Raw genomic sequence first — 27086 nt, forward strand, 5'->3', positions numbered from 1 at the left:
GTCCATGGAGAAGGCACCCCTATGGCCTCTGGAGGTCTTGGCCTGCGTGTTGGAAACCCCCTCACAAGGGAGAAGACAATCGGTCCTACCTGGGTGGCTGTCCCTCCCTCTGGGTTTCGGTTTCCTGCTCTCCTTATTGCATGTTGGGAGGCTGGGGTTCAGTGAAGTCTGGTCAGCAGGCCCTGTGGCTTGGTGAAGCTTTGTCACCAGACTTGCCTGCCTGTGTGAGGGCTTCCACTCAGCACCAGGAGGATAGCAGACACGTCTCCCTTTGAGTTTCATGAACGAACGCTGCACCTGCTTCGGAGGAAGGCAGTGAGTGGGAGACACCACACTTTGCTTTCTGGTTCTCCCTGCTTCCAGGAAGGGCTGCACAGCAGAGCCACAGGTCCAGGGCTGTGACCACCCCCTTCCTGGCAGATCAGAGGCTCCTGTCAGCAGTGCTCACCCCAGGCGCTGCCGCCCAGGTGTCAGGCCCTGTTATCCGTGTCTGCCCTTGGACAAGCCCCAGACGAGGCCCCTCGGGAGACTCATTGCCCACACACCTGCAGCTGTGCCCGCAGGGCAGGTGTAAGCCTCTCAGCCTGGCTTGGGGGCCTGTGCTGAGTAGGCAGCCAGAGACTGGCCTAGGAGATCCACTCAGCACGGCCAGTCCCACGGACTGTGTCCTGCCTGCCTGTGTGGAGGGAGAGACCCCTGGAGCCCAGTGCCAGGATGTCTGGCTCCTCTGTGGCGCTCCCTTTGGCAAGACCACGAGCACCGTGCCATCTGCCGTTTTGCACACTTGACCTCTCTGGGCTCTTGATGCCCTACACGGACAGATGCCACTTCTTTGAGGACGGGCACTCACTCTCCTCTCTGCTGACAGCCCTACGTGCCCCGGATCCTCAGTGGTTTTGCCTCGGAGACGACAGCCCTGTCCCCGCAGCGGCAGCAGACCTATGGCGCCATCCACAACATCAGCGGGACCGTCCCAGGGCAGGACTGGGCTCCGAGCCCTGCGGACACTGTGACTGCTGACCACCAGGAGGCCTGAGCACAGGTGAGCTGCGGGGCAGGGCCAAGCTCCCCCCACCCCACCCCCTCCAACCCTAACCGGGTTCCCAGCATCTCTCCGTCTGCTTCACAAGCTCCCCCTGCTCTTCAAAGGCAGCACGGGGGAGGCCCGGCATCTGGGCTCAGGGGGAGGGGCGGGGGATCCTTTGAGTCACAGCAGCTGTAATGGGAGTACACATTGCACCCTCCCCTCCTTCGTGCCAGAGCTTCCAGCTCTAGAGCTGGGGCTGTGTGTGGGGATCTGTGCCCCCCCCCCCAATCAGCCCTGGTCACGGTGTAGGGTAAGCAGGGGAGTACCCCTACATCTGAGCACCAGACAATGCCCACCCCTCTGCAGGCCCCCAGCCAGCCAGCCGGTAACCGAAGAGTCCACAGCGGGCCGGGTCTGGATGGGAGTCCGGCCCCCTCCATGTGCTGCGTCTTTCACCCACTGCTGTCAGATGGACCATGGAGGAGCTGGAGGTGCCCCCACCCGCCGTGCACGCCTCTGTCGCAGGCAGAGACCACCGGGATGACTAAAAAAGTGCCCTCTGGGCCAGATGAAGCCTCTCCTGCCTCGCCAAGAGCTAGGTGTCCCAACCTCCGGGGTTAGGGGCAGCCCAACTCTTGCCCTAGATGCTGCCTCCCTTCTCCCCCAGGGGGCGCCAGAGGCACAGGCTGGTGGGGCCTCCTTCACACTCTGCCTGGCGTGGCCTGGGCGTGCCCAGCAGAGCCAACCCCCCTGCCCATCACTGGAGTCCAACCATGCATGGGAGTCAAATCATTTATCAGCCAAGCCATGGGGGTGGGGCAGTGAGAACGGAGGTCTGAGCTGGGCTCCAGCAGGCCAGGGGAGGAGGCAAGCTGACCCCTCACCCCAGCCAAGGCTGGGAGGCATCACTGCCGCTCCACCAGCCCCACGAACTTGCAGATGTCCCGGGCCAGCAGCTCCGGCTCCTCAAAGGCGGCAAAGTGGCCCCCACGGGGCATGTAGGAGTAGGAGACGAGTTGGGGGTACTTGGTCCTCACCCACTTCTCCGGCAAGTGCATTAACTCACATGGGAAGGCTGCGAAGCCCGTGGGCACTTGGACCTTCAGCCTGCAAAGAATACAGAGCCGCCACTGAGGATGGAGGCCAAGCCTGCTGCCGCCCTCACACAGCCGGGGGGGGGGGGGGGGACGGGCGGGCAGTGTTAAACTGGTGCCCCGTTCGAGTCTGAGTTGCTCCACTTCCCACCCAGCTCCCTAACAACTCCAGGAAAGCCATGGAAGATGGCTGCTGCCATTGTAGCCACTTGTGGGGGTGACCCAACGCCCAGAAGCTGACTCTGGCTCTCCCTGTCACTCTGCTTTTCAAATAAATTTTTTTTTTTTTTTAAAAAAAGAGGCCCTGGGCTCTAACCCCTCCTTGTGTTCAGATCTCCAAGGGCCCACGCTCTCCTAGGAGGCCATGGGGGCAGGGCCATGGACTGAGTCCAGTGCTCTCACTGTGTTCCCTTCTCCAGGACGAATCTAGAAGTCTCAGAACCGTCCAGGGCACACCAAGCCCATACCCAAGCTGGGGCTGGGCCCTGTGGGACAGCCGAGGGCATTGCTCCTGTCCACACCCCAGGCAAGGCTGTAGCTGATCTGCCCCCATGCCCTCCCTGGAGGCCAAGAGCAGGCCATGCCCCTGCCTCCAGCCTCGGAGGCCCCCGTGTGCTCGGGCAGGCTCACCGCTCATGCTTGTGGGCCATGAAGCCCTGGCCCAGGTTCTCCTTGTAGTAGCGCTGGGAGGAGACGATGGAGCCCGTGGTCCAGTAGATCATGATGTTGGTCAGCAGGTCCTGCAGGGAGAACTTCCTGGAAAGGCAGAGCACAGAGTGCACTCAGGCCAGGCGCAGCTGTCCCCAGAGCGGCCCCTCTCAGGCTGAGGCCCTGTCCTGCACCACACCCCCCGGTGGGCCTCGATCCGCCTGCTGCGGGGAGGCTGCACCCAGCTCACCAGCTGCTCCACTGCCCGGAGCGCAGTGCTGACCCCGCACAAGGCAGTGCCTTCTGAGCCCCTTCAGCTGTATCTGTTCCTTTTCCCCTCTCAAGCGCCGATGGGGCACAGGGTCCAGGATGCACACCCCACGGCTCCCCTCCATCCACCTGCACTCGACTCCAGCCTACCAGGGGCTTCTCCAGGGCAGTGTGTGTGGCATTCCTCAGGAGCCTAAGGGACTTGCAACTTGGAGGCAGTGAGCCCAGAGGGCCGGGGGTCCAGGGTCTCGTCTTAGCCATGGTGCTCAGGAGCTCTGGGACTGGGAGTTGTTTACCCTGCCTCCATTTCTCCTGTCCTGACAACAGGATCTACACCACTTGGAAAACATCTGGAGGGGATCCACTACATGGATCCAGGCCCGTTTATGACTGCGTGTCCAGGCAGGAATTGGCTCCAAGTTCCCCACTGGTCAGAGGGTCACTGCTGTACCGGTGCCTCACTGATGATGCGTTCACTGAACGCCAGCTGGCTGCCAGGTGCTGAGAGATGCACTAGGTTGGGTGCCTGCCTGGAGGAGGGAACAGCTGTTCTGACAGGGAGACTGTGACATAAGCCACACTGGCTGCACTGTCCTGGGGCAGAGGTGGGAGTGGACACGGGCACAGAGACAAGTCTGGCCTGGGTAGAAGGAGAAGTCAGAGAAGACTTCTCAGAGGAGGTGACCTTGGCCCTCAGCCTGGGAAAGGATGGTAAAATGGGGCAGGCTGACCCAGATAGAGTTAGGCATCCAAATAGGAAGACGGGAAGAATGCACGGACAAAGGCTTCCTGGGAGTGGAGTCGGTTCCCGAGACTTCTGCACACCCAGGAACGTGCGCTCCTTACGCTTGCCCCTCTCAGTCCCTGTCCCCAGCCACAGCAGTGCAGAGCAGGGACCGTGACAGAACACCCTGCTCAGTGTGGTTTTGCAGTTTTGATGGCAAGATCAAACTCCCCTCTGAGAAACCGGGAACCACAGCAGTAGTGACACTGCGAGCTGGCGTTGGCCCACTGCTTGTGTCTCCCTGGCGGCTCTGGACACAGCGTGAGACCCACCACGGCCACCGTTTCTACCGGCTGGTGCCAGTGGTTCTAGAACACAGCTGTGATCCTGTCTGCTACACCTGTTCAAAGCCTGGGGCTCCCTGGCGCTGGGGTGGGGGGAGGCTCACATCAGGTTCCTGGCCCCTGTGTGTGAGAAGCCCCTTGCCCCGGGGCCCTGGGACATCCCAGGGTGAGGGCCTGTCCCGCTACAGGCTCTGCGTCAATCACCCTTCCCGAGCACGCCTTGCCTCTCATGCTCTCTCTGAAATCCCAGCTTCTACCTCTCACCTCTCCCCACCTGGCAGACTCCTACACGTCCTGCCACGTTCTCCCAGTCACTTCCCCTCTTCTCGCTTACAAAGTCAATTCTCCTTTCTTTGGTCTCCCAGAGAGCGCATTCATTTCACATGTTTCCTGAGCACCTACTACAGCCTGGCACTGTTCTAGGTGCTCAGACCAGAGCATGGCCAAGACAGAGTCCCTACTGCAAGGGGGGAGCCAGTCTCCCCACAGCCTCCATTCCCCATCCTGCACTGTGCCCGGTGCTCCCTGAGGAGCACCTGTGCCTCCCCAGGCTTCCTGAAGCCTCCACAGACTACAGGGTCACGTGGTGCTCTTGGCAACACAGGGGTGCTCACTGACCGCTTGGCTCCTGGATGCCATAGGGCAGAGGTGCCGTCAGCCCTATGTCCCACATCTGCTCGCCCCACCAGGAAGCCTGGGCCAGTCACCAGACCCCCTCGTCAAAACCCAGGGCTGTGCTGGTCATGGGGTGAACACCTGTGCGGAAGCCAGCAACAGCGGGAACTTGCTCACCACCCTCCAATGAGCAGGAGGGGGGTGGCCGCCAGGACCAGGTCCCTGGCAGCTCGGACAGACAGCTCTCACCTCTCCAGGCCTCCGTCCTCCAGGTCTCGGAATTCTGAGTTGGTCCAGGTGGAAAACTTCTCTAGGATGTATGCAGCCAATCCCACGGGAGAGTCATTCAGAGCACAGCCTGGTAGGGAGGAGCGAGGGCGGGGCTCAGGCCTGGGTCCCCAGGGACTGTCCATCAGGACAGTGGCATTCTGGGAGGACACCTGCACCCTATCCCCTTTGGCACTTCTGTGCCCACCTTCCTTGACCTTTGACCTGGGATCCCCGACACCTGGGGATGCCACCTCCCCACCCTGTGTGTGTGGCGCTCTTCAGACGGAAGGGTCCCAGCTGTATTTAATAAGGTGGGGTTCTTTGGTCTGCGTGTGTGCTCTGATTCGTGACACTGAGAAGCAGCCCAAGAGGCCAGGATGGGGATCAGTAGGCCCACAGCTCGGTAAGTCGCGACTGTGACACGGAGCCAGCGCAGCGGACCCCGGCGTGCTGACCCTGCGACCCCTCCACGGGAAGAGTGCAGAGTGCAAACCACGCTATCAGGAGCCCGGGGGTGAGTAGCCCCGGGGGCACAGAAAAGTGGCGTCCAGGGTGCTGGGCTTCTGCTGGCCACAAGGGCAGGCTCAGGGCGTGAATGAACCAGCCACGCCATCAGCATGCTCCTTTCAAAGACAGGAGGGGTGGAGGAGGGGCTACAGGTGGACTGCCTTTGCCAATGTGTGCTGTTTGAACGTGCGTCTTATCCTCACAGGGGAAATGGCTTAATAAACTGCTACAGTTAGGACCGCAAGCAGGGACTCGCCTACAAGACTTTAAAATGGGCAGCACAGCTCCTGGTTGTCCTCTGACGGGGACCTGGAGCCGTGCAGTGGGCCCTTCCGGAGGTGTCTGATCCCCTGGAGGGCAGGGGGGCACACTATGCCCCATCTTTGAGCTTGGTGAGTTACAGAATTCAGATGAGTTCCATTCACATGCAAATGAATCTTGTTCGGTGGAGATTTAATTGATTATGATTCTGGATTTTGGAGACAGGAACGCAGTCCGGGTCTCCCATGTGGGCGGCAGGGGCCCAAGCATTCAAGCCGCTGCCTAAGGCCTGCATTAGCAGGAGATGGGAGTCAGGAGCAGAGCTGTGTCTCAAACCCAGGGCCTCTGAGGTGGGGCCAGACGCCTGCTCCTCCACCACCTCCCTTCGTGTCAATCAGCCTGTAACAGGACCCTCACGGCAGAAGGGTCGAGGAACTGGCTCCAGGCCCTTGGGCCACCCTCTTGCCTTCCCCCACAGCTCAGAGCTGCCAAGCCTGGAGCCTCCTCTTGCTCCACATTGCCTACCTCTTCCTTCGGCCTCTTCAGGCAAGACTTGGGCTCAGGGGCGGGTCAGGGGTCAAATCACTATGGATATGGAACCGGCTCAACAGATGTGGCAGGATGGGCCTGGGAACTTGACACTCACTTCCGTGGCAAGGTGCAAGTAGGGGCCCAACGAGCTCTGTGTTCCCTACAAGTAAGCGGTGCTTCCACGGAGGTGAGGCTGCCCGAGGCGTGTGCCACCCTGCACGCCCACGCCCAAGAGCCCCCGGCCGGGCAGCTGTGCTCACCCACAGTGTCGGGCTTGGTGGCCTGGATGTGCATGTAGCCGCTCTCCCTCACCAGACTGTAGAACACCTTCTCCTTGAAGGGGTACAGCAGCTCCATGTCCCTCTCAGTGTAGCCAAGAAGTCCCCCGATGCGCCGTCCCAGCAGGGGGGTCAGGGTGTAGTGATTTCTTAAAATCAAAGCCATGTTCAAGTGCAGGCCTTTCACGTGGCTGAGGGCAGAGAGGGGCCAGGTAGGTGAGCCTGGGCTGCTGCCAAGGCAGGGGGAGGGGGGGAGGCCAGCCACAGAGGGAGGGGCACAAGGCTGGCCTACTCCCGGGACGGACACAGGAGTCATAGGACAGGGATTGGGGGCAAAACAGAGTTTCCAGAACGTTCTGGCTAGGGCTCTTCCAGACTTGGTCTATCAGGAAGGTCTAATTCCCTGCCACCTCTTCTCACCGGCCCTCTCTGAATACCTGGCCCAGAGTCACTAACCCTGCATTATGCCACATGGGAGGACCCAAGCCAACGCGCCCCAGCAGGGACAGGGACCCTTCCTATTCCACGGGCCCACAAGCATCCCTTCCTGGGTGGCCTCTGACAAGACGCTGCGCCTCGTGTCCTGCGGAGATGGCTGCCCCGCACACATATGCTCCCAGGGTCTGTTCCCTGCACACGCGGCGGGTGGCCTCACCTGGGCACCAGCTGGGCCATGTTAGTGCAGACCAGGGCCCCCCAGTCCCCGCCCTGGATGTAGAACTCCTGGAAGCCCAGCCGCAGCATCAGCTTGTAGAAGATCCTGGCGGTGCTCACCGAGTTGAAGCCTGGAGGTGGAGGGCGAAGTCATGGGCAGCTGAGGTGGCAGCAGCCCCCGTGGGGTGAGAGGGAGCGCAGGGGCAGGAGCTCCCGCCCCCTAAGGGCTGTGCCCAGTGCTTGTCGTGGCCTAGGGGGCGGAGTGGACTGCCGCCACCCTGCGGGGATGTGTGGGTGCTCACGGGCTTAGGCTGTGCCTGTGGGCCACACTGGGCTCCCCAAGCAGGGAGCTCATGAGGACGCGAGCGCAGGGCTTGTCCGGCATTGAGCAGCCTTGGCAGCTGCTCTGCCCACTCCCTAAGACGCACAGCCCTTGAGCACCGACCATGCCTCTCACCGACCCCCTCCTGGCCTCCTCGGCCACTCCCTGCCCGATCCTCAGGGAAGGACAGCACCGATGGAGCATGGCCCAGGACAGCCAGGTGGGCCCGTGGGCCCTGGCGGTCTCCGTACCCTTCTTGGAGGATGCCTGCGAGAAGCCATAGCCCGGAATGGAAGGGCAGATGACTTCAAAGATGTGCTCGTCGCTCAGGCCGTGGCTCTTGGGGTCAGTCAATAGCGGGATGATTTTGTAGAACTCGAAGAAGGAGCCGGGCCAGCCATGCACCATCAGCAAGGGCTTGGGGGTGCGGCCAGGGGGCACCTGCGGCGGCTTCACGTGGATGAAGTGGATGTCCAGCCCTGGGGGGACAGAGCGCAGTCAGGTGGGGGCAGGGATCCGGTCAGGCCCTGCACCCCACAGAGCGCCAAGGGCCAGTGCTGTTCCCCACCGACTGTGGTACTGAGCGCAGGAGCAGCAGGCAAGCCACCAAGCGTCTGCTGCACGCCACCTTCACGGCCTCCCCGCAAGCGTGGCACCGTCACCACTCCCGGTCACATCAGAATGCTCGCTCAGGAGGACAGGGCCAGCCTATGCAGGCAGCGCTGTAGGCTCAGCGCCCAGACATTTCCTGGCTCGCAGTGGGGTTCCATGAACAAGTGTCGGGTGTGGGACTGCCTATGGTGCCAGCATCCCATATGGGTGCTGGTTCGAGTCCCAGCTGCTCCACTTCTGATCCAGCTCCCTGCTAATGGCCTGGAAGACGGCCCAAGTGCGTGGGTCCCTGCACCCATGTGGGAGACCTGGAAGAAGCTCCTGGCTCATCAGCCCAGCTCCGGCCATTGCAGCCAACTGGGGAGTAAACCAGCGGATGCAAGATCTCTGTTTCTGTCTGTAACTGTGCCTTTCAAATAAATAAATAAATCTTTAAAAAAAAAAAAAAGTTGGGGTTAGGGACCCTGTATATCCAGCAACACAGGAGTCATCAAATAGGTAACAGTTTAACAGTGTCTTGGAATACAAAGTAGTCATTTAAGATGACAGTGTAGCTGTGAATTTACTGAACACAGAAAACAGTTCAAGGGCAGGTGTTGTGGGTAACACTGAGCCACTGCTTGGGATGCTTGCATCCCATTGGAGTGCTTGGTTCCAGTCCTGGCTACTCTTGCAATCCAGCTCCCTGCTAACGTGCTGGGCAGGCAGCAGATGATGGCCCAAGTGCTCGGATCCCTGCACCTACGTGGGAGACCTGGATGGAGTTTCTGGTCCTGGCTTCAACCTGGCTCAGCCTGGTTTCAACCTATTGCAGCCATGTGGGGAGTAAACCAGAGGAGAGAAGATGTGTCTCTCCCTCTCCTTCTGTCACTTGGCCTTTCAAAGAAATAATACTTAAAAAAAAAAAAAGCCAGGAATTATTAAAAACAAAAAACAAAAAACAAAAAACAACAGTTCGGCGGACATTAGTAGGTGGTAAAACCAAATTGCCAAGTCATGTCCACTGCATGATCCAGTTGTGTATGCACGTTTATACTGTGTACATACATTTCAGCAGTCTGGAGGGTGAACTCAAACGTAAAAGGCAGTTCTGGAGTAGGATCAGGTGCTTTCATGTTCTTAGTGTCCCATGTACTTCGTAATTTTAAACAACATTTTTAAAATGAGATGCTGGAGGGGAGAGGGAGTGCAGAGGGAGAGAGATCGAGTACCGCCCCATCTCCTGGTTCCCTGCCCAAACACCAGCAAAGGCCCTGGCAGGGGCTCTAGCCAGGAGCCAACAACTCAGTCCAGGTCTCCCACGTGGGTGACAGCAACCAGACTGCTTGCACTGTCACTGTCACTGTTGACCCCCCGGGTTTTACAATAGCAGGAAGTGGGACTCCAGAGCTGGAGGCGGGCACAGAAGCTGAGCCCTCGGCGGCCTCACTGCCGGGCTGCGTGTTTAGGAGCCGCACACAGAGGGAATCACCTGCCCAGTGCGCTCGACATCCAGTCCTCCAGGCCCACCTGTGCCGCTGCACGCTGCAGCTGAACGCTACCCTGGGACAAGCAGCCACGGGCGCATCACCCAGGTTCGCTCAGCTTTCACCCAAGGACCCCTCCCGCCCCAGGATCCCAGCCAGGACACAACATGGCATTAGCTGTGTTGGCTCTTTAGACTCCTCTTGGCGGTGACAATTCAGACTCTGAAAAATACTTCGAGAACATAACTTCCTTTTAACAAAAATAGAACCCTACATGCATTCTATTCTGGAACCTCATTTTTGTCACTTAACAATGTATCTTGGGTGTCCTTCTATGTTGCTAAATTTATTCCTATTCTAAAGCTTTTTTTGGTAGGTAATCTTATCTCTTTTGGAACATACTGCATGATGCAAGATGATTTTTTTCAATTAAAATTCTACCACATTATCCTTTAAGCTTAGAAAAACCACACACACACGCTTCATGTGTCTTGGCTCTCCCTGAAGTACAGGCAAGTAAACAAAGCAGAAGTGTCTCTGGGAGTGAGGGGGAGACCGCCTATCCCTGTATTTCCCTACTAAACTTTCTGAATCCTAAATTTTTGGATTTATACATTTTTACAAGTCTCACGCCCCCCTGGGGGCCCCACTTCCCAACATGAAGGACACGCTTGCTGGGCTGCTGGGTCACAACCCAGGAGCTGAGCTGTGCTGCACTCCGGGAGGCAGCACTCGGCCTGATGGGGGCACGGGGACAGCATGGGGCGGAGGGTGCCACAGCCAGAGGGCCCAAGTAGCTGGGGTGTAGGAAAAGGGAGGAGCTGTGGACAGCTAGGAAGGCTGCAGACCCTCTCCTGCCCTCTGCACAGGTTGCAGTTGGACTCACCGGGGGCCTCGGGAGCCCCTGCGAGCTCCCAGACTCTAAGGTTGGTCTCCTGCTGTTGCAGGATGTGGGTTAGATCTGGATGCTCACCACAGAACAGGGAGGGAAAAAGCAGGAACAGGGAGGCCAAAGGGTGCAGCCAGTGGGGCCAAGGACAGAACCTTGGAGCAGTCAGCAGCGGGGACACGGGGCTCAGAGTAGGCCGAGAGAGGACCCTGGGAAGGTCCGTGGTGAGAGGGAGATGGCAGCACACGAACAGCAGACGGGGCCTCCTTGGACCAACTTCAGGCTGGGGAAAAGACACACGAGGGTTTGCTGGGCTGGGGCACCGTGGAGGCTGGGCAGAGGACAAACAGACCCAGACCCAGTGGAAGGACCCCACAGTGCAAGGCCAGGCTGAGAACGACACCGACGCCATGCCCATCTCTGACTCTCCCTCTCCAGGACTGCCACATCACTAGACTGGATTCTCTATTTCTTTGGCTTTTAGGCCACATCACTGGACTGGATTCTCTATTTCTTTGGCTTTTAAGTTTTGTTTTGTTTTGTTTTTTTTAAATATGCTCCTCTGTCTAGCTCCAAAGACCTTTGGAATTGTAGGGACTCAGCATTCCCGTAAGTCCCAGCTTACGAATACCTGCAGGGACCCGCAGTCAGCTGCCAGGCCCCCCAGCTCTGAGCGACTCTGAACCTCACACATGAAGGCTGCTCCGGGCGGAGCGGGGGAATCTGCAAACAAACCTTCGATCTTGGTCTTGAAGTGAGGGTATGAGTTCAGAATCTCCACTTGCTTCTTCCAGTCGAATTCGTGCCTCCAGTAGGAGAGGATCTTCTTCAGGTAGTTGGAGTTGAAGCCGTAGTGGAAGCGGCTGTTCTCCAGCGGTGGGGTCAAGCGGATCCTGTCGATCCTCTGGTGTAAGTCCTGGAGCAAAGGCGAGAGGGCTGGGTGGGGCGGAGCGAGCACTGCGCAAACCTTCCCACCTCACTGGCTGCCCCAAAGCACAAGGCTCTTCGCTGTAAATCTCAGGCTTCTTCCCATCTTTTTTTTTTTTTTAAACCTGCAATTTCTTTGAGAGGCAGAGAGACGGAGGCAGACAAAGAAAAAGCTCCTGTCCGTTAGTTTACTCCCTAAATGTCCACAGTGGCTGAGGCTGGGAGCTGGAGACTCAATCCAGATCTCCCATATGGGTGGCAGAGACCAATGACGTGGGTCATCACCGCTTCCTCCCAGGGTCTTCGTCAGCAAGATGCTGGAGTCAGGAGCTGGATGTGGGTACTCTGATGTGGGGTGCGGGCACCTTCACTGGTGTGTTACCCCTAGGCCAAATGTCTGCCCTATCTTTTATTTTTAAATGTATGCACACTACTGACATTGTATTTGATTTTGATTTAATAAACATAGTTCAGCTAGGGGTTGGTGTTGTGGCACAGTGGGTTAATCCATCACCTGCAACACCAGGATCCCACATGGGCAGCAGTTTGAGTCCCGGCTGCTCCACTTCTATTTAAGCTCCCTGCCAATGGCTGGGGAAAGGCTACAGAGGAAGGATGGCCCAAGTCCTTGGGCCCCTGCCACCCACATGGGAGAGCCAGATGAAGCTCCTGGCTTCAGCCCGACTCAGTCCTGGCTGTTGTAGTTACCTTGGGAGTGAACCAACAGATGGAACAGTATGCTCTCACTTGCTCACTCTTTCAATAAATAAATCTTTTTAAAAAATTCATTTATGGACAATGAAACTTGAATGCCATATAATTTTCACATATCACAAAATATTCTTTTGACTCTCCCTCAATCATTTAAAAATGTAAAAACTGGGGCAGGCATTTGGCACAGTGGTTAAGATGCCGGCAACCCATACTGAAGGGCTGGGGCGAGTTCCAGCTCTGCCTCCAATTCTAGCTTCCTGCTCATGGGCACCCTGGGGGAGGGGGAGAGGTGATGCTTCAAGTACCTGAGTCCCTGCTACCTGCAAGGGAGATATGAATGGAGTTCCGGCTTTGGCTCAGGCCTGGCCCAGACCTGGCTGTCGCTGCCATTTGGTGAGCCAGCAGATAGATTTCTCTATGTCTGTTTCTATCTCTCTGCCTTTCAAATAAACAAAGATTTAAAACATAAAAAGGTCAAAATTATTTTTTGGACTGAGGGCTTTGCAAGAGCAGGTGGCGGGCTACATGTGGCCCCTGGGCTCTGGTTTGCTGACCCCTGATATATACGTGAGACCTCAGCTGAATAAAACTGACAGACCAGGAGAGAGGGCGTACGTCCAACGGGCACGGACCAGGCTACAAGCCCCATGCCGGCTGGGGACAGTTCCAGGCAGTCATGGCGCCTCCTAAGTGTCACCATTCCCAGGGCTTCCTCTCCCATGCTCCAGTCACCCCCAGGGAGTCCAAGATTCCGCTGAAGGAATCGTCCTCAGGGCGCAGCGGCCGCCCGGAATAGCCAGGCCGTACCAAGTCCTAGCCCCAGCTCCTGTTTCTAGACGCCCTCCTCCTCAGAACTCCTGTCTTGCCACGGGCACTGCTTGCAGTATTTATCTCTGGTCGCCTCTTGTTCGGGCACCTTCCCTCTCTCACCTACGGGACTACCAGTGATCCGAGGCAAGGGCCTCTCTCTCCTCCCGCACACTCAGCAGAGCCCCTGCACACAGTAGGTGCTCCGATGCCACGGAAGGAAAGGAAGACCGTGCAGGGCTGGGCCCAGCCTTGCTCCTCCAGGAGGCTGCCCGCTCCCTGGTCGCCCGCTTCCTGCCTCCAGCCCTGTGTGTTGCAGGTGGACCTGGGTTCAGTTCCTTCTGCCTGTTAACTCGCTCACTGCGGACAAACCACCGTCCCTCTCTGAGCTTCAGTCTCTGTGTGAGACCAGCAGGCATGTTCCCCCGCCAGGATTACCGCTGGTGCATGGTGGGTGCCTTCCCAGTACAACAGCACTTCTGCCTGCAGGGCCCTGCTTTTCCTGGGCCCTTTCGGGATCCTGCTCACTTTCTCCCGCAAGTTCACTCCCAAGGTTTCAGGTAGGGCTTAGGGGAGGTGAGAGCAGGTGCTTCCTGTGACCTTTGAAGCTGGCAGCTGGGGCCAGCTGGCGCTCCCTCTCCTGCCTGGGCACGGCTGGCCTTGGGCAGGGGAAAGGGTGGACAAGCTGGGCACGCCTGTCTGGAGCCACCTGCACCTGCAGCTGCACCTGGGTGAAGTGGGGAAGAAAACACTGCCGAGATGGGCTGCTCCCCTTGCCGCATCCCCTCCCCGACCCAGCGCGGTCTCGGTGCAATCCCAGCCTGCTGGGAAAGGAGCCTCACGTTGATCTCCTCGTCCGACGTCTCCACCTTGAAGGGCCGGATGCTCTCGTCCTCCAGGCCTGCGGGCCTCGACCCTGGGCCCCACCACCCATCCTCCAGCGGCAGAGTCTCCTCCTTGTCTCCAGAGATGAACCAGTAGATCACGAAGCCCAGCACCGAGGCAAGAAGGAGTTCCAGCAACATGGCTCCTGCAAGTCAAGGGGTGAGCCCTTAGCCGTGGGCGCCACCTGGCCAGGCCCCGCCCCGGCCCCCACCACAGAGTCCACGTCCCCACCTGTTCCTCCACAGCTTCTCTCCCACCCAACCCCGATTTGGTTTACATTTGTCCCAGAATACAGGTATGGTACACTAAAAATGGACTACAGAAAAAGGCACAGCACTCTAGCCCCACTAAGCCATGACAATCATTCATCACGTCAGGGAAACACAAGCCCACGTTGGCTTCCGAACGGGCCCGGGCAGAAACTGTTGGCAGCTGCGTTCCAGAGGCCTCGGGTTTCTGTGTGGGGCGTTCTGTTCCAGAAGCTTCCGAGAGGACTCCCTCCCCTGGGGCAGGAGGAACAGACTTTCTGAGTGGCCGGCCCAGGAGAAGCAATGGCTCCACCCCTTTCTCTTGGAGCGGGGCCTGTACCCCCTCGGGTATCCAAGAGGCAAAGGGGGGTCTTGGGAGCGCTGAGAGGGGACACTCAGCTGGGCAGCAGTAAGCCCAGCACAGCGGGCATCTGAGCTGTGTGACACTTTACCAAAATCTGATTCATATACGACGGCACTTCAAAAACCCGACGCAAGAAGCACATTAGCTTTTAATCCCACTTCCCTCGAACTTTTCATGGTGCCTACTGCACAGCTCACCCATCTAAGCATGCAATGTACATGCATCCACTCACGACCACAAGCCCATTTCAGAACATGTGCGCCACCACAGAGAAACCCTTACCCTGGGCATGGCCTCCTGAGTTGCCCCAGCCCCCCAGGGCCCCAGGCAAGCCTCATCCACCGCCCACCTCCAGGGACTTGCCTCTCTGCCAATTCACAGGAACCCAGCTGCTCTCCTTCCCACTGCTCCCCAGACCTGCTTCCCAGGAGGTCTGGTGAGGACCCCAGCCCAGCACTGCCACATCCCAGGGAGGTAACCGCTGAATGTCTGCGGTCAGGACCTGGCAGGGCGGCCAGCATGGAGCCCAGCTCGGTCCTGGAGGCCCCTGCCCGTGAGCCTCCGCTTGTGCGCCCTCTGTTTGCTACCACTTATGTGTCCCGACCCTGCTGGGTGTTTGCAGAGGCCCCAGGCTTGCTGCTGCCCAAAGCTGCCTCCCTAAGCTTGGAACAGGGTCATCCCCAGAAATCCCACCCACAGAGCTCCCCAGAGAGCCAGCGGGGCCTGGCACACAGCGGGATCCTGACCGGGAAAATCGGCCCGGAAACACCATTTTGTCAGTGGCACTACTGACCTCCCAGCTCCCCGTGCAGCCCCTGGCCCAGTCTGATCGCACACTCCCCCCACCCCCATGACAACTTTCCTCCACCGTGCTGATGCCACCCAGAGCCAGCCTCCTCCTCTGAACTGAGCCCCCTCCTCATCGGAGATGCCACCACACAATGAGATCATGGCAGCTTTCGAGAGGTGACCCCCAGCCCTACCTCTCCAAGTCACTCTCCAATGCACGTCTTAGAACCAGTAAACCCAGCCTTGAGCCTCCCACACCTCTTTGGGCTGTAAAACATTGAACTGGCTCAAGGTCTCACTGACTCAATGTTTACTGAAGTCCCCGATGTGCCAGGGAGCCGGTCTCCAACATCTCCACCAGAGAGGTGGTATGGGATGTGGGTCCCATCCCCAGGCAAGTCAGACTGTGGGCCATGGTGCTCAGCAGTCCTGCAGTTAGAACAAGCCAAGGACTGCTGGAGATGAAGCCCTGTTGTTTCAAAGAGTTCAGAAAAGAAAACTTGCATGGGCTTTTTCCATGCCCAGAGAGACCCTCCGCCCCTTTGAGAAGAGGGAGAAGCACCACTCTGCAGGCTACGTGTGCTGTGACTGCGGGGCTCGTGGGTAGTGTGTAGGAGGAGGCAGAGAGCAGGTCTGCCCCCTACAGCAGGGGCAGGTGGGTGGTGAGAGACCCTAGCCCAGCAAGGCAGGGACCGGGTCTGTCCTGGTCACAAACCCCCCACTCCAGCACAATGCCCCGCCCAGCAAGGCATTCTGCCAGTATCTGCGCCAACTACAGACCCTGGAAGCAAATAAGGCAGTCGGCAGGCATAGGAACAACAGCGGGCCAAGGGCACCACCATCACCTCCCCATGGACACACAAGGGCACTTCAAAAAATTTGTGGGAAAAATGGGATTGGAAGATATGCTTATTTTGGTGCAAAAAAATTTTTTTTGAAATCCATCCCTAGTTTTTTTTTTTTTTTCCATAACATGCATGTTCCATGGACTTTTTGAAGACCCCTTGCAACTGTCCATCTTCCCCATTTCCCTGGGCAGGGTGCTTTTACCTGTCCACGAGGGCGCTGTGTTGTCAGCCTCTGCTCACCTGCTTGGGAAGCAGAGCTGTGGAACTCTGGGCGCGGCGACACGGCAGAGCTGCGGGAGAGGCGAGACAGCACTGTAGGTGCTGGCCTGGGCCCGCCTTTCTATAACTGCACAGTCCTGCTGACTCAGCTGATTTGATGTCCGCACAGTTCAGTTATCTCCCTTGGACTTCAAACAGTAAATTGAACCCAGTTGGCCCCAGGGAGGCAGGGCTGAAATGGTTAGTGCTCCGGTCCCACCCGAAATCAGGAATCTAGGCCCAGGGGCATTATGATGGCCAATGCCAGCACCGCCCTGGATACTTTTTTTTAAAGATTTATTTTTTGTTTGAAAGACAGTTACGGGGAGAGGTAGAGACAGATGTTTCCCTATATGACAGCAATGGCCGGAGCCGAGCCAATCCAAAGTCAGGAGCTTCTTCTGAGTCTCCCACGTGCGTGCAGGAGCCCAAAGACTTGGGCCATCCCTGGCTGCTTTCCCAGGCACATTAGTAGAGAGCTGGATATGCAGTGCCCATATGGGATGCCGGCACTGCAGGCTGGGGTTTTAACCCACTGCGCCACAGCGCTGGCCTCCACCCTGGGCAGTATCAGCTCAAGCGGAGGGCAGGATAGCAGATGCAAAGAGAAATTTAAAACCTCTCTCTTGCATTCTAATTAAGAGAATCAGGACAGGGCCTTAAAGCCACTGCTATCAGATCAGAGAGCAGGCTTTAGGGCAGCCTGCTAATTTGCCACTTGGTAGCCGCGGCTCATTCACTAGCACACAAAGTAAATGAAATGACACGTACACAAAGGAGGTGTTCTAGACAAGCCCTGTGTGACAGCAGGTGTGGATTCTCTCCCGGTCAGTTTCTAAGGGATGTCAGGAACCAAGGGAAATGCAAATTCGCCCACTAAGGAGTCACAGTTCACAGAACTTGGTTTCCTTTTTCACTTATCTACACAAAGAATCTGGGTAGCCAAGGGCCTTGCTCCAATTCACACAGCAAGTGAGGATCTGAGTTTGTGACCAAAGCATTCGGTCCCTGGCAGTCACTGGTCATGTGGCTTGGCTCCTCCGCCCATCTTGTCACCGACCCCCAGAACCTGCTAGCAGCCTCAAACCTTCCTATCTGCTCCCTGAGACCACCAGAACACAGCCTAGCCACCACTGCACCGGAACTGAGGCCGTCTGCCCCACCTCATCTCCCAGGCTGGAACATTTTCTCCCAGAAAATGGAAACAACAAATCAGACCTTTTCCTTACAGGTGGGTCACCCAGCCAGGAAGGGGTAGGACCAAGGAGTCCAACCAGTCAAATCCCAGGGATTCACTGCTACTTGCTTAACCCCGCCCACAGACCCCTCCGCACTCCACTGGCGGCTAGGCTAGCCTGCGGCCCGCTGCCCTGGGGCTCCCGCAGCAGGGCTGCTGCCTTATTGAGAATATGTGGAAATTGAGGTTGGGGGCTCAGTAGACAGCCCTGCCCTGCCTGCTCAGCTCCTGGGCAAAGAGGCAGGGCTGTGGAGCTGGCAGGTGACTCTCTCCGACCTAGGGTGGACTCCATGGAGCTGGGCAGCAGAAACAAACATCACCCGAACCAAGAGAACAACGGTTCACAGGGACACCCAAGGCCCCCAAGAGGAAAAGAAGGGCGGAAATGCCACAGGTCAGCACCACAGCCTCGGGCCCAGTGCCCTTACTTCATAGCTGGGGAGAGGGAGGAGGGGCAGTGCCTGGGCCCTGGGCATGTGGCCTGGGAGTGGCATTATCTGGAGTCATCGGACAAAGGCTTACGGCTTTCTCTGTTCTCTGTCGCAATCGCTCTTTCTCAACGTCTGCGTGCCTGCTATTTGGCCCGGACGCCCGGTTGTGGGGCTGCCCTCTGCAGCCCAGAGCATTCGGCACAATTTCTGACCTCTACCCGCTAGTGGCCAAGTAGTCTCCTCCCTCTCCCCAGCATGACAACCAAAAATGTCTCCAGATGGTTCCAAATGTCCCGGGGTGGGGCCGGGGGCTGACCTGCTGAGAACGAATCCCCCTGACCAATGGTTCAACTGCAGGGTGTCTCCGAGCACAGGGCAGCACGTTAAACCCAGAGTCGCTGAGGCAGGAGGCTGGGGGTCAGCTGGGTAATCCTCCAGTGCCCCGAGCACAGGGCTCTGCGCTGCCACACACCCAGATCTGGGAGCCGGTGTCAGGCCTGCCTTTGACTGACGGTGCTGCCACTCCCTGGAACTCAAGCAGGACACCTGCCTTTAGGACGGAAGGGGGTATGTGGTGTGGAGGGTACCACCGAAATGGGATGTAAAGTTGAATCCCTAGAGTGGCTCCTAGAGGAGACGTAAAATTGTAATGGCAGCCTTTGCTAAGTCACTCCGGAAAGCTACCTGGCAGTACCTAGGAGGACTAAACATGCCTAAGTGTAAGTCACAGCCAAGTCCACCTCTAGGTCTAGACCCACACGTGCCCGTGCTTACTAGCTTGTTCACAGGATACACGGGTCAAAAGCCCGGCCACAAAAGACCGGGGCTTGATCACACAACAGGCTGCTATTCAGTAAGAGGAAAAATCCACAGCCACATGTAATACAAGGAGGCAGCCCAGGAACAGCGTGGAGCAGAAGCCGCCAGAGACCCCGCAGCACGGACCCCACCTAGGTGCGCAAGGGTAAGAATATACACTGGCCGATGCCTGTAGGAGCAGGCGGTTGGAGCCACCCTGAGTGTTTATCAGTTGTGTTCTATTAGTACTGCAGAATGCTCTGCATGTTTTCTTTCTTTCTTTCTTTTTTTTTTGACAGGCAGAGTGGACAGAGAGAGAGAGAGAGAAAGGTCTTCCTTTTTTATTGGCTCACCCCTCCATGGCCGCTGTGGCCGGCGCACCGCGCTGATCTGAAGCCAGAAGCCAGGTGCTTCCTCCTGGTCTCCCATGCAGGTGCAGGGCCCAAGGACTTGGGCCATCCTCCACTGCACTCCCGGACCACAGCAGAGCTGGACTGGAAGAGGAGCAACTGGGACAGAATCCAGCACCCCGACCGGGACTAGAACCCGGTGTGCTGGCGCCGCAGGCGGAGGATTAGCCTATTGAGCCGCGGCACCGGCCATATTTTTTTATAAATATATTTTTAAAGATTAGTTTATTTGAAAGGCAGAGTTACACAGAGAGAGGAGAGGCAGAGAGATAGAGAGAGGTCTTCCATCCGCTGGTTCACTCCCAAGTTGGCTGCAACGACCGGAGCTGGGCCGATCCGAAGCCAGGAGCCAGGAACTTCCTCTGCGTCTCTCACGTGGTGCAGGGGCCCAAGGACTTGGGCCATCTTCTACTGCTTTCTCAGGCCATAGCAGAGAGCTGGATCAGGAGTGGAGCAGCTGGGACTCAAACAGGTGCCCATATGGGATGCTGGCACAGCAGGCGGTGGCTTTACCCACTATGCCACAGCACTGGCCCCGCATAAGAGTAAAAAAAAAAGAATGAGGCAGATGGGGCTGGTGCTGTGACACAACAGGTTAAGCGACTGCTTATGATGGGCCCTTGCCACCCAAGTGGGAGGCCCGGTTGGAATTCCTGGCTCCTGGCTTTGCCCTGCCCCCATCCTGACTGCTGCAGCCAGCTGGAGAATGAACCAGTGGATGGAAGGAAAGTCTGTCTCTGTCACTATGTCTTTCAAATGAAACAAATGGAAAGAAAAAAAAAAAAAAACAAACCTAGGCAAATGTGCACCAACACAGCAAGATCTCCATGAGAGTTATGGGAGAAAAGCAGGCACCAGGTGGCAGACCAAAGAACACGGGCCTCGTGGCTGCAGGGTACCTGTGGAGCACGTCCTGCATGGACAGGGCAGGTGGCAGCACGATTCCACTGCATTAGCTGTTGTTCCTTGAAAAATCTTCTTACCAAATGCACGCACTTGTTAAAAAAATACGCAAAGAGCCACAAGGGTGCAAGAGTCTCCCAGGGGATCCCCGTCAGCAGCGAGTCAGACGCCTGTCCCCCAGCACAGCCTCACTCAAGACGCGCAGGCAGCGGGGCAGGGACATCTGCTGTGTGACTTTCTTCTGTCCGAGAAGCCCAGGGGACGAGGGTTAACCTGGGACCCCACAGGCACCTGATGGCCAGAGGCCTGGACAAAACGTGGTAACGGAGCTGGCCGGGCATCGGGAAAGCGGCAGCTGCTGGAGCCACAGCCACCTCTGCAGATGACAGACACGTGTGAGCTTCCCAGGGGCACAAAGTGACACTGGCTGACGTGGCCCTCAAGGCCTGGGAATCCAACTGCCCACTTCGTCCCCCCCCCCCAGGTTCCAGCACTCCCTATCTTCTTTGTTATTTAAAAAAATAATTGTTTTTGAGACATTCAGAAAAGAGACCCCAACTGTTAGCTTATGCCCCAAATGCCTACAGTGAGGGTGAGGGGAGCCAAGAATCGCAACTCAGTCCAGGTCTTGTGGGTGGCAGGCACCTAACACTGCCTTCCAGGGTGTGCGTGAATAGGAAGGCTGGAGCCGGGGCTGGGGCTGGGGCTGGGGCTCCCACCCAGGCACTCTTACTTCTCCGTTCCTGAACTACCCCCCCCCCCCCGACCATGTCCCTGCTGCAGCCTCTCCTGACCCTTCCAGCGGTCACCTCTCACCCCGCACCTCATCACCGTCACACTTCTCTGTGTGACGTGACCAATACCGGCCTCCCCCACTGCACATGAGCTCCTCCGGAGGACAGATCCCCTCCCCGCTGGATCCGCATGCCTGGTATTGCTTGGGTGCTCAGCACATGTTTGGTGAACAAACGAATGAACACAGCAATTCTTTGACAGTGCAGAACATTATCAGAACATTTGAACAACATTACGACCAAATTCTCCTTGAGGAGTAATCCTTGTCTACAGTCAGTTTCTTGGCCTGGGTCTGTAGGGCAGACAGTGAGATACAGGAAGAGGGCCGAGCAGCTGGCATGTGGCACTATGGCAAGTCTTCCCCAAACGGGAGACCGGAGGACAGCACCCTGGGAGTGCCACAGACAAGTTCTGGATCTGAAAAGACGAGGCTGGGGCAGACCCGCCCACCCCGCGAGACTCCCCACTCTCAGACACAGGCAAGCGGCCAGACTCGGGATTGGGAACAGCGCCAGAAATCACAGTGGGGTACTAGCTAACGGTGACTCGGCACCTACCGTGTGCCTGAACCTGGCCAAGTGCATGACAAGGCCGGGTGCCCAAGTGTTTCCCCAGAACAAACGCCACAGAAGGTGGCCGCGCTGTGCCGGCTGCGCAGCCTGGTCTTGCCCGCGAGCTCACGGTTTCCAGGACACCTCATGCTCCTGCTGGGGGACGTCTGCCACTCCAAGCAGGAAGCTGGGGGGCAGACGGTGGCGGCACGCACACCACTCAGAAGCCAGCGGTGCTGGAAAGGCGGGCGTTAGGGGGTCTTCCCCTCACCAATGACCCCAGCACAGCAGCTTGCGGCTCCTCCACGGGCAAAGCAAGGGGCACGTCCCATGGACAGGCAGCAGCAGATGGTTGGCTCCCGCGCCAGGGGCTGCCCTGGACAAGTGCTGCCACTGCCCACTCCGAGTGGCCACCCAAACCGCAGGCCTCCCAGCCCTGCGCCCTCCAGCAGAGACCACCTGGGCTGCGGGCTGGCCCAGGAGAGATGGAGGCACACCCTGAGGGGACCAACCTCTCCACTCAGAGGTGGCCAGGCCAAAGGCTTTGTTTATCTCCATGCAAGACCTGGAGGCAAGCCCTGGGAGGACAGCTTGGAAAGAGCACCCAGGGCAAAGGAGAAACAGGTACAAAGGGAAACAGAACGGAGAAGAGCCTGCTGTGGAGGGCCTTGAGGAGAGACAGGGAGGAGGCACCGCGGCGCAGACGGTGTGCCTCTGCCAGGCACTCGCTGCCTGCTCCTGCCCTTGCCAGCCAGGCAACCTTTGGCCCAGGCGCCGGGCTCCACCACCGGCGAGGAGGGTCGGGAAGGGGGAAGGGACGGCCCATGTGGCAGGTGGGCCCCGAGCACTTCTTTTGAAAGCCACACGAGCTTGCTTACACCTGTAGGGAAAGAAGGCAAGAGACCTCCACACTGCAGGGCTCACGCACCCTGCTCTTCCCTTCTCCCCTTCTGCCAATGGAAACAAGCACTGTCCGGCTGTCTGTCGGCTCTAAATTACCCAGTGCAACATGCTTCACTGCCCATAAGGAAAACGCTTGTGTCAGGGGCCAGCAGGAGAGGCCCTGGCACACAGCATACACTGCCTGCCTACCTACCTCCCTGCTACATTCCAGACCTCCCTCCCCCCCCAGCAACGCCCAGGTGCCTCCTCCACACAGAGTGTAACAGGAGAGCACTGGCCGCAGAGTAACCTCCCTGCTGGAGCAGGCCTGAGGGCTGGGCTCGGTTCTGAGCAACGCGGGTTTGTCTGCTTGTGGGAACGTCTAGGCTGCAAAAAGGAACAAAAAACTCCAAAAGGCTGAAAAGCGAGCGCTCTGTGGAGTTCAGGCACGACTCTGGAGGGCAACGCTGCAGCTCAGACGCTGCCTCTGCACAGGGGATGGCTGTGCCCCTCCAGGCTCCGTCTGCACGGCCCTGTCCAGCAGTGAAGAGAGTAGGGCTGCTGGGCTCCGCCGGGAGGCTCCGACCCACCAGGCCCAGCCTGTGGCGAGAGACCCTGCTGAGGCTGGGCACCGAAACCCAGGCCGCTCTCTTGCTCGCCGGCAGATGCCAAGTCCCTGCAGCTGGAACTGAACGGGGGTCGAGGGGCTGCCCCGTTGGGGCTGCGGCTCCCAGGAGGCAGGCACTGGGGCCTCCTGCTCCGGGGCTGGCACTGCTTACGGTGCAGCAGCAGCTGGGCCCCCACAGCCTCCCTGAGGAAGCCCCACCCCTGCCCCTGGGGTGGGCAGACTCTTTAAGCTCATCACCTCACGTAACACAGCCCGCTAAGAGGTAAGGGGCAGCTTTGTCAATGTTAAAGATAATGAAAACGAAGCTCAAAGAGGCCAAGTTGTTTGCTGCAGCTGACCCAGCTGGTAAGAGCCAGGAAGACTTCAAACTCAGTCCCCTTAACCTTCTCAAGGCTCCAGGCCACAACGTCAAGGAACAAGCAGTCCCAGGCTGTGGCCAGCCAGAGAATTTTCTGGAGAGAGCTCAGGGCACTGCTCCTGCTCATTGGAGTCCTCTCAGCTGGGTTTGGCTTTGCTGCACGGAGCCCTGCATTCTATCAGCTCCTTAGAGGAGAGCAGTGCCCACTGGCCCAGCACCAAAAGGAGAGAGTGGCCAGGGAGGCAGTGGCTTGGTGGGCCCAGGACTCTGGTGGGGGCCAGGCTGTGGGAGCGTGTGGGGCACTGCTCTGGTGGGAAGGATGACCTGTGACCTCTCCGGGGAAAGTACATAAACTCCGATGGCAGTGGAGGCCGCTCAGCCAGAGTGTGGATTGCACAATCAGGTGCTTAGTTATGTAACCAAGCTGTGATCCTGCAGCCTCTCCTGGCAAGAGGGAGCAGCTCTTCCCGGGCGCCCACCAACTACTCCGTCCTCAGGACAGGGTGCAGCTGCGTCCTTGGCCAAGCCCTAGTTTCCTGGGGGGGGGGGGGGGGGACAGGGGAGTTGGCGGAGGTGCCGTCTCCCTGCAGCAACCTCCCCACCTTCCAGGCGCAGCCCCTGGAGGTCCGGCAGTCAGCTGCCAGGCCAAGAACCACGCCAGCCAGCCAGAGTGAGCGACCCCAGGAGGCAGAGACCCTCCAGCCTCAACCCTGGCCCTGACCATGAGGCTTCTATGCTCACCCCGCCCCGCTCCCACCACCCTTCTCCGGGGCCGTGCCCTTCCCTCTGCCTGCAGCTGTCTTCAGTTGAGCCTGCATAGGCCATGGTCCTGCCCTCACATAGCTCTTTTCTCCCTTTGGACTCCTCATGCACAGCACCGCCCTGTGCTGGAGCCACAGGGGCCTTGCGGGGGCTGTGGGTGAGGGGCAGGGAGGGTGGCAAAGGCCAAGCTGTGCCCTGAGCCGGATGCCCTCGGGGCCAATCCTCCTTCCACATCCCAGTGCTACCCCAGGGAAGAATTGCCAAAGGTGCGTGTCCAGTATGAGCTCCTGGAGGCCCCTGTGAGCACACCCACGCCTGCCCTACCCAGCCCACTGCAGCTCTGGGCAAGTGTGCAATGAGCTGTCTTCAGCAGCGGGGCCCAGCTCACGCCAGGCCCACCCTTGCTTTGCAAGCTCAGCAGCGTTCCATGTTCCTGTGTATTGGCACAAGAATCAAGAAATGGGGTCTGGGCAGCCCCTACCTCCACAATAAGGTGCCAGGTGAGCAGGGAGTGTTGATTCTTATGTTGGTGGCAGGAGGGACAGTGGGCACTGGGCATGGTGGTGGGGGGTGTCCAGCTGGGCTGACTTCAGAGAGGAACTAGGGCATGGTAGGAAGGCAGGGGATGGCACTCTGTTTCCACTAGTGGTCAGGGTCTCTGCCCCGGGGCCACTCTGAGTGGGTGCCAGCCAGCATGCTTGAGGCACAGCTGAGCGCACAGGGGTAGTGGCGGGGAGGCTGTGGAGCCCTGGCAGCTCTCTTCTGTGGGGAGGCAGCAGGAGCTCAGGGGCCTCTGGCTTCTCCAGTGCCTCACTCCGACAGCCTGCTGTGAAGATCACCCACCCACGTGGGGCACACCCCTGCCCCAGGGCCTTCTAGGCACTCTGCCCCTGGCCTGGGGGGTGCCCCAGCCACTTCCCCAGCTGCCCAGGCCGCCAGCTCTCTGCCGGGCCCCCTCTTCCTTCTGTAATCCTTCATTTTTCTCCGTTGTGTAACTCATCTTCTAACATAGTTTTCACAAATTTCCTTTGTTGTCCGCAGCCCCCAAAACCACAAAGCCTGCGGGGCTTGTCCTCTGCTGCGCGGGGCTAGCAGCCCCTGGCACCGCCCACACCGTCCCGGGACGACGGGGGTCTCTCGAGGCCCTCCTAGTGGGGAGCTCGGGAAGGGAAACTGCCCGACACTCCCCCAGTTTTTGCAGCTGAGCCAGACCACGTGGGGCGTGCAGGCGGCCGCCTAAGAAGACAGTGTTACACTCTGCCGCAGCGCCGCTTCCTGAACATATTTATTTTAAATCAGGCGGACGCAGAGGCGGCTCAAGTCCCAGAAACAGGGCTCGGCGATCTTGGGCGACCGCTCCTGCACCCCGGGCAGCGCAGGCCCCGGGGCGCCCCGCCCCCCTACTCCGCCTTCCAGCTCCGCCCGCAGCAGGGGGAGGGCCGTGGGGAGTCCCAAGTAAACAATGGCAGGTGGGGAGTGCAGCGGGCACGCAATTTAAGAAAAAGTCAAAATTCGGATGACAACGCGGCTGGAGGACTCCCAGGACCCTCACGCTCCCAGAAGGGGCAGGGCAAGCGAGGGGGCAGTTTAAGCCAGAGCGCTCCGGGGAAGCGGCGCACTGGGAACTCGCCGCCGGGAACCGACCGCGTTCCCTTTCGTGCGCCGGATCTCCGCTCCCGAGGGCCGGGGACAGAGAAGACCGGACAGCACGGTCCAACCGAGGCGTGGCCGCGAGGACGCGGGTGACCACAGATGCGCTTCACCCGGGGAGCACCGAGCCCAGGCATGTCTGTGCGCTCCCGCCCCGCCAGGCTCCCCAACTCCCTGTGCCCGCGTCTTCCTCTTCCCCGCGGGAACGCGGCGGCCGGGCTGCAGGTCCCGCTGCACCCACCGCGGCCCCGCCGCCCCGTCCTGGCGGAGCGCTGTCCCGCCCGGCCCCGGGCCTTACGGTCTCGGCTCGCAGACTCCGGCGGCGGCAGGTGTGCGCACTCGGACTCGCCAGCTCCTTCTCGTCCGGTCTCCCGCCGCCTCGGCGCTGCCCTAGCCCAGGCCCGGCCCCCGAGCGGGGCGTTCCCCGGCCCAGGCCCCGCCCGCGGGGAGATCTCTGCACCTGAGACCCCACCTCCGCCCGAGGAACCCGGGCTCCTCCGGCTGCGGCCCGCGTTCGGCTACTGGGTCAGCTATTTGATCCCGTACTGTGATCAGCTGTTTGCCTTTTTAATTTACAAACGGATTGGCCCGTGACAATTTGAAATTTAAAAACAAAACCCCTTTTGTCTTTGAACAGAGTCTGAGAAGCACTAGGGCTGGTGGGCTCAGCACACACACACACACACACACACACGCCCCGAACGCCCGGTCACTGCGACCATCCCCGGCCCCACAAGGCAGGAAGGAAACTCGCCCAGCCGCCACCCCGCCCCTACCCCTTGGCTGCTCTCCTCCACCCCTGCAGCCGTGTGAGATCTCCGTGGTCCGACCACAGCTGACCATGGCACAACTCCAGGATGAGGCTCCATTTTAATTGAGAGGCGGTTTCGGGCCAACAAACACACTGGAGCTCATCTCACCTCGAGCCTCTGCTCCGGTCCTTTGACTCCACCCCTAAGTGCCACCTAAGCCTCTGGCACCTGCAGTCTCTGCCATCTCCCGTCTCCTTCCAAACTTCAGTCCGGGAAAGCCCCCTCCCAGCCCTCCAAATAGCTTAAACACAAGTTCTGCCTCTGGCCATTCCAGCAGACGGTTCAATTAAAAAAAATTTTTTAAGCTTTATTTGAAAGACACAGTTATATATATGCAGAACTTCCTTTCTCTGGTTCACTCCCCAAATGGCCGGGACAACCAAGGCTGGGTCAAGAGAAAGCCAGGAGCCTGGAACTCCATCAGGGTCTCCCACATGGATGGCAGGAGCCCAAGTCTGGACGTCTTCTGACGCTTTTCCAGATGCATTAGCAGGGAGCTGGATTGGGAGTGGAGGAT

General features: G+C 58.7%; 2 protein-coding genes across 6 annotated transcripts in view; one reads left to right on the forward strand and one right to left on the reverse strand.

Moving 5' to 3' along the window:
• TMEM63A (transmembrane protein 63A) overlaps positions 1-1768 on the forward strand; it is a 31163-nt gene extending 29395 nt beyond the window's left edge. For both annotated transcript variants that reach the window (XM_062210474.1, XM_062210475.1), the window contains exons 23-24: positions 869-1042; positions 1394-1768. In XM_062210474.1, the coding sequence (XP_062066458.1) occupies positions 869-1036 (168 nt within the window). In that variant the 3' untranslated portion in view covers positions 1037-1042; positions 1394-1768. The remainder of the gene's footprint in view (positions 1-868; positions 1043-1393) is intronic.
• Positions 1769-1805: 37 nt separating this feature from the next.
• Positions 1806-26152, reverse strand: EPHX1 (epoxide hydrolase 1). 4 transcript variants are annotated; one of them, XM_062210477.1, is made up of 10 exons: positions 26056-26099; positions 16297-16384; positions 13803-13990; positions 11248-11428; positions 7797-8024; positions 7225-7354; positions 6552-6760; positions 4972-5080; positions 2752-2877; positions 1806-2134 (listed from the first exon to the last, which is right to left on the reverse strand). In XM_062210477.1, the coding sequence occupies exons 3-10, from the start codon at positions 13983-13985 to the stop codon at positions 1933-1935; spliced, it is 1368 nt and encodes a 455-aa protein (XP_062066461.1). In that variant the 5' UTR covers positions 13986-13990; positions 16297-16384; positions 26056-26099; the 3' UTR covers positions 1806-1932. The 4 variants fall into 4 exon arrangements, with proteins under 4 accessions (XP_062066461.1, XP_062066462.1, XP_062066460.1 ...); XM_062210478.1 differs by lacking the exon at positions 16297-16384 and having other exon boundaries at positions 26056-26152; XM_062210476.1 differs by lacking the exon at positions 26056-26099 and having other exon boundaries at positions 16297-16431.
• Positions 26153-27086: the final 934 nt, after the last annotated feature.

Source organism: Lepus europaeus, chromosome 14 (assembly GCF_033115175.1).
Source record: "Lepus europaeus isolate LE1 chromosome 14, mLepTim1.pri, whole genome shotgun sequence".
In the NCBI taxonomy this organism is placed as follows: domain Eukaryota; kingdom Metazoa; phylum Chordata; class Mammalia; order Lagomorpha; family Leporidae; genus Lepus; species Lepus europaeus.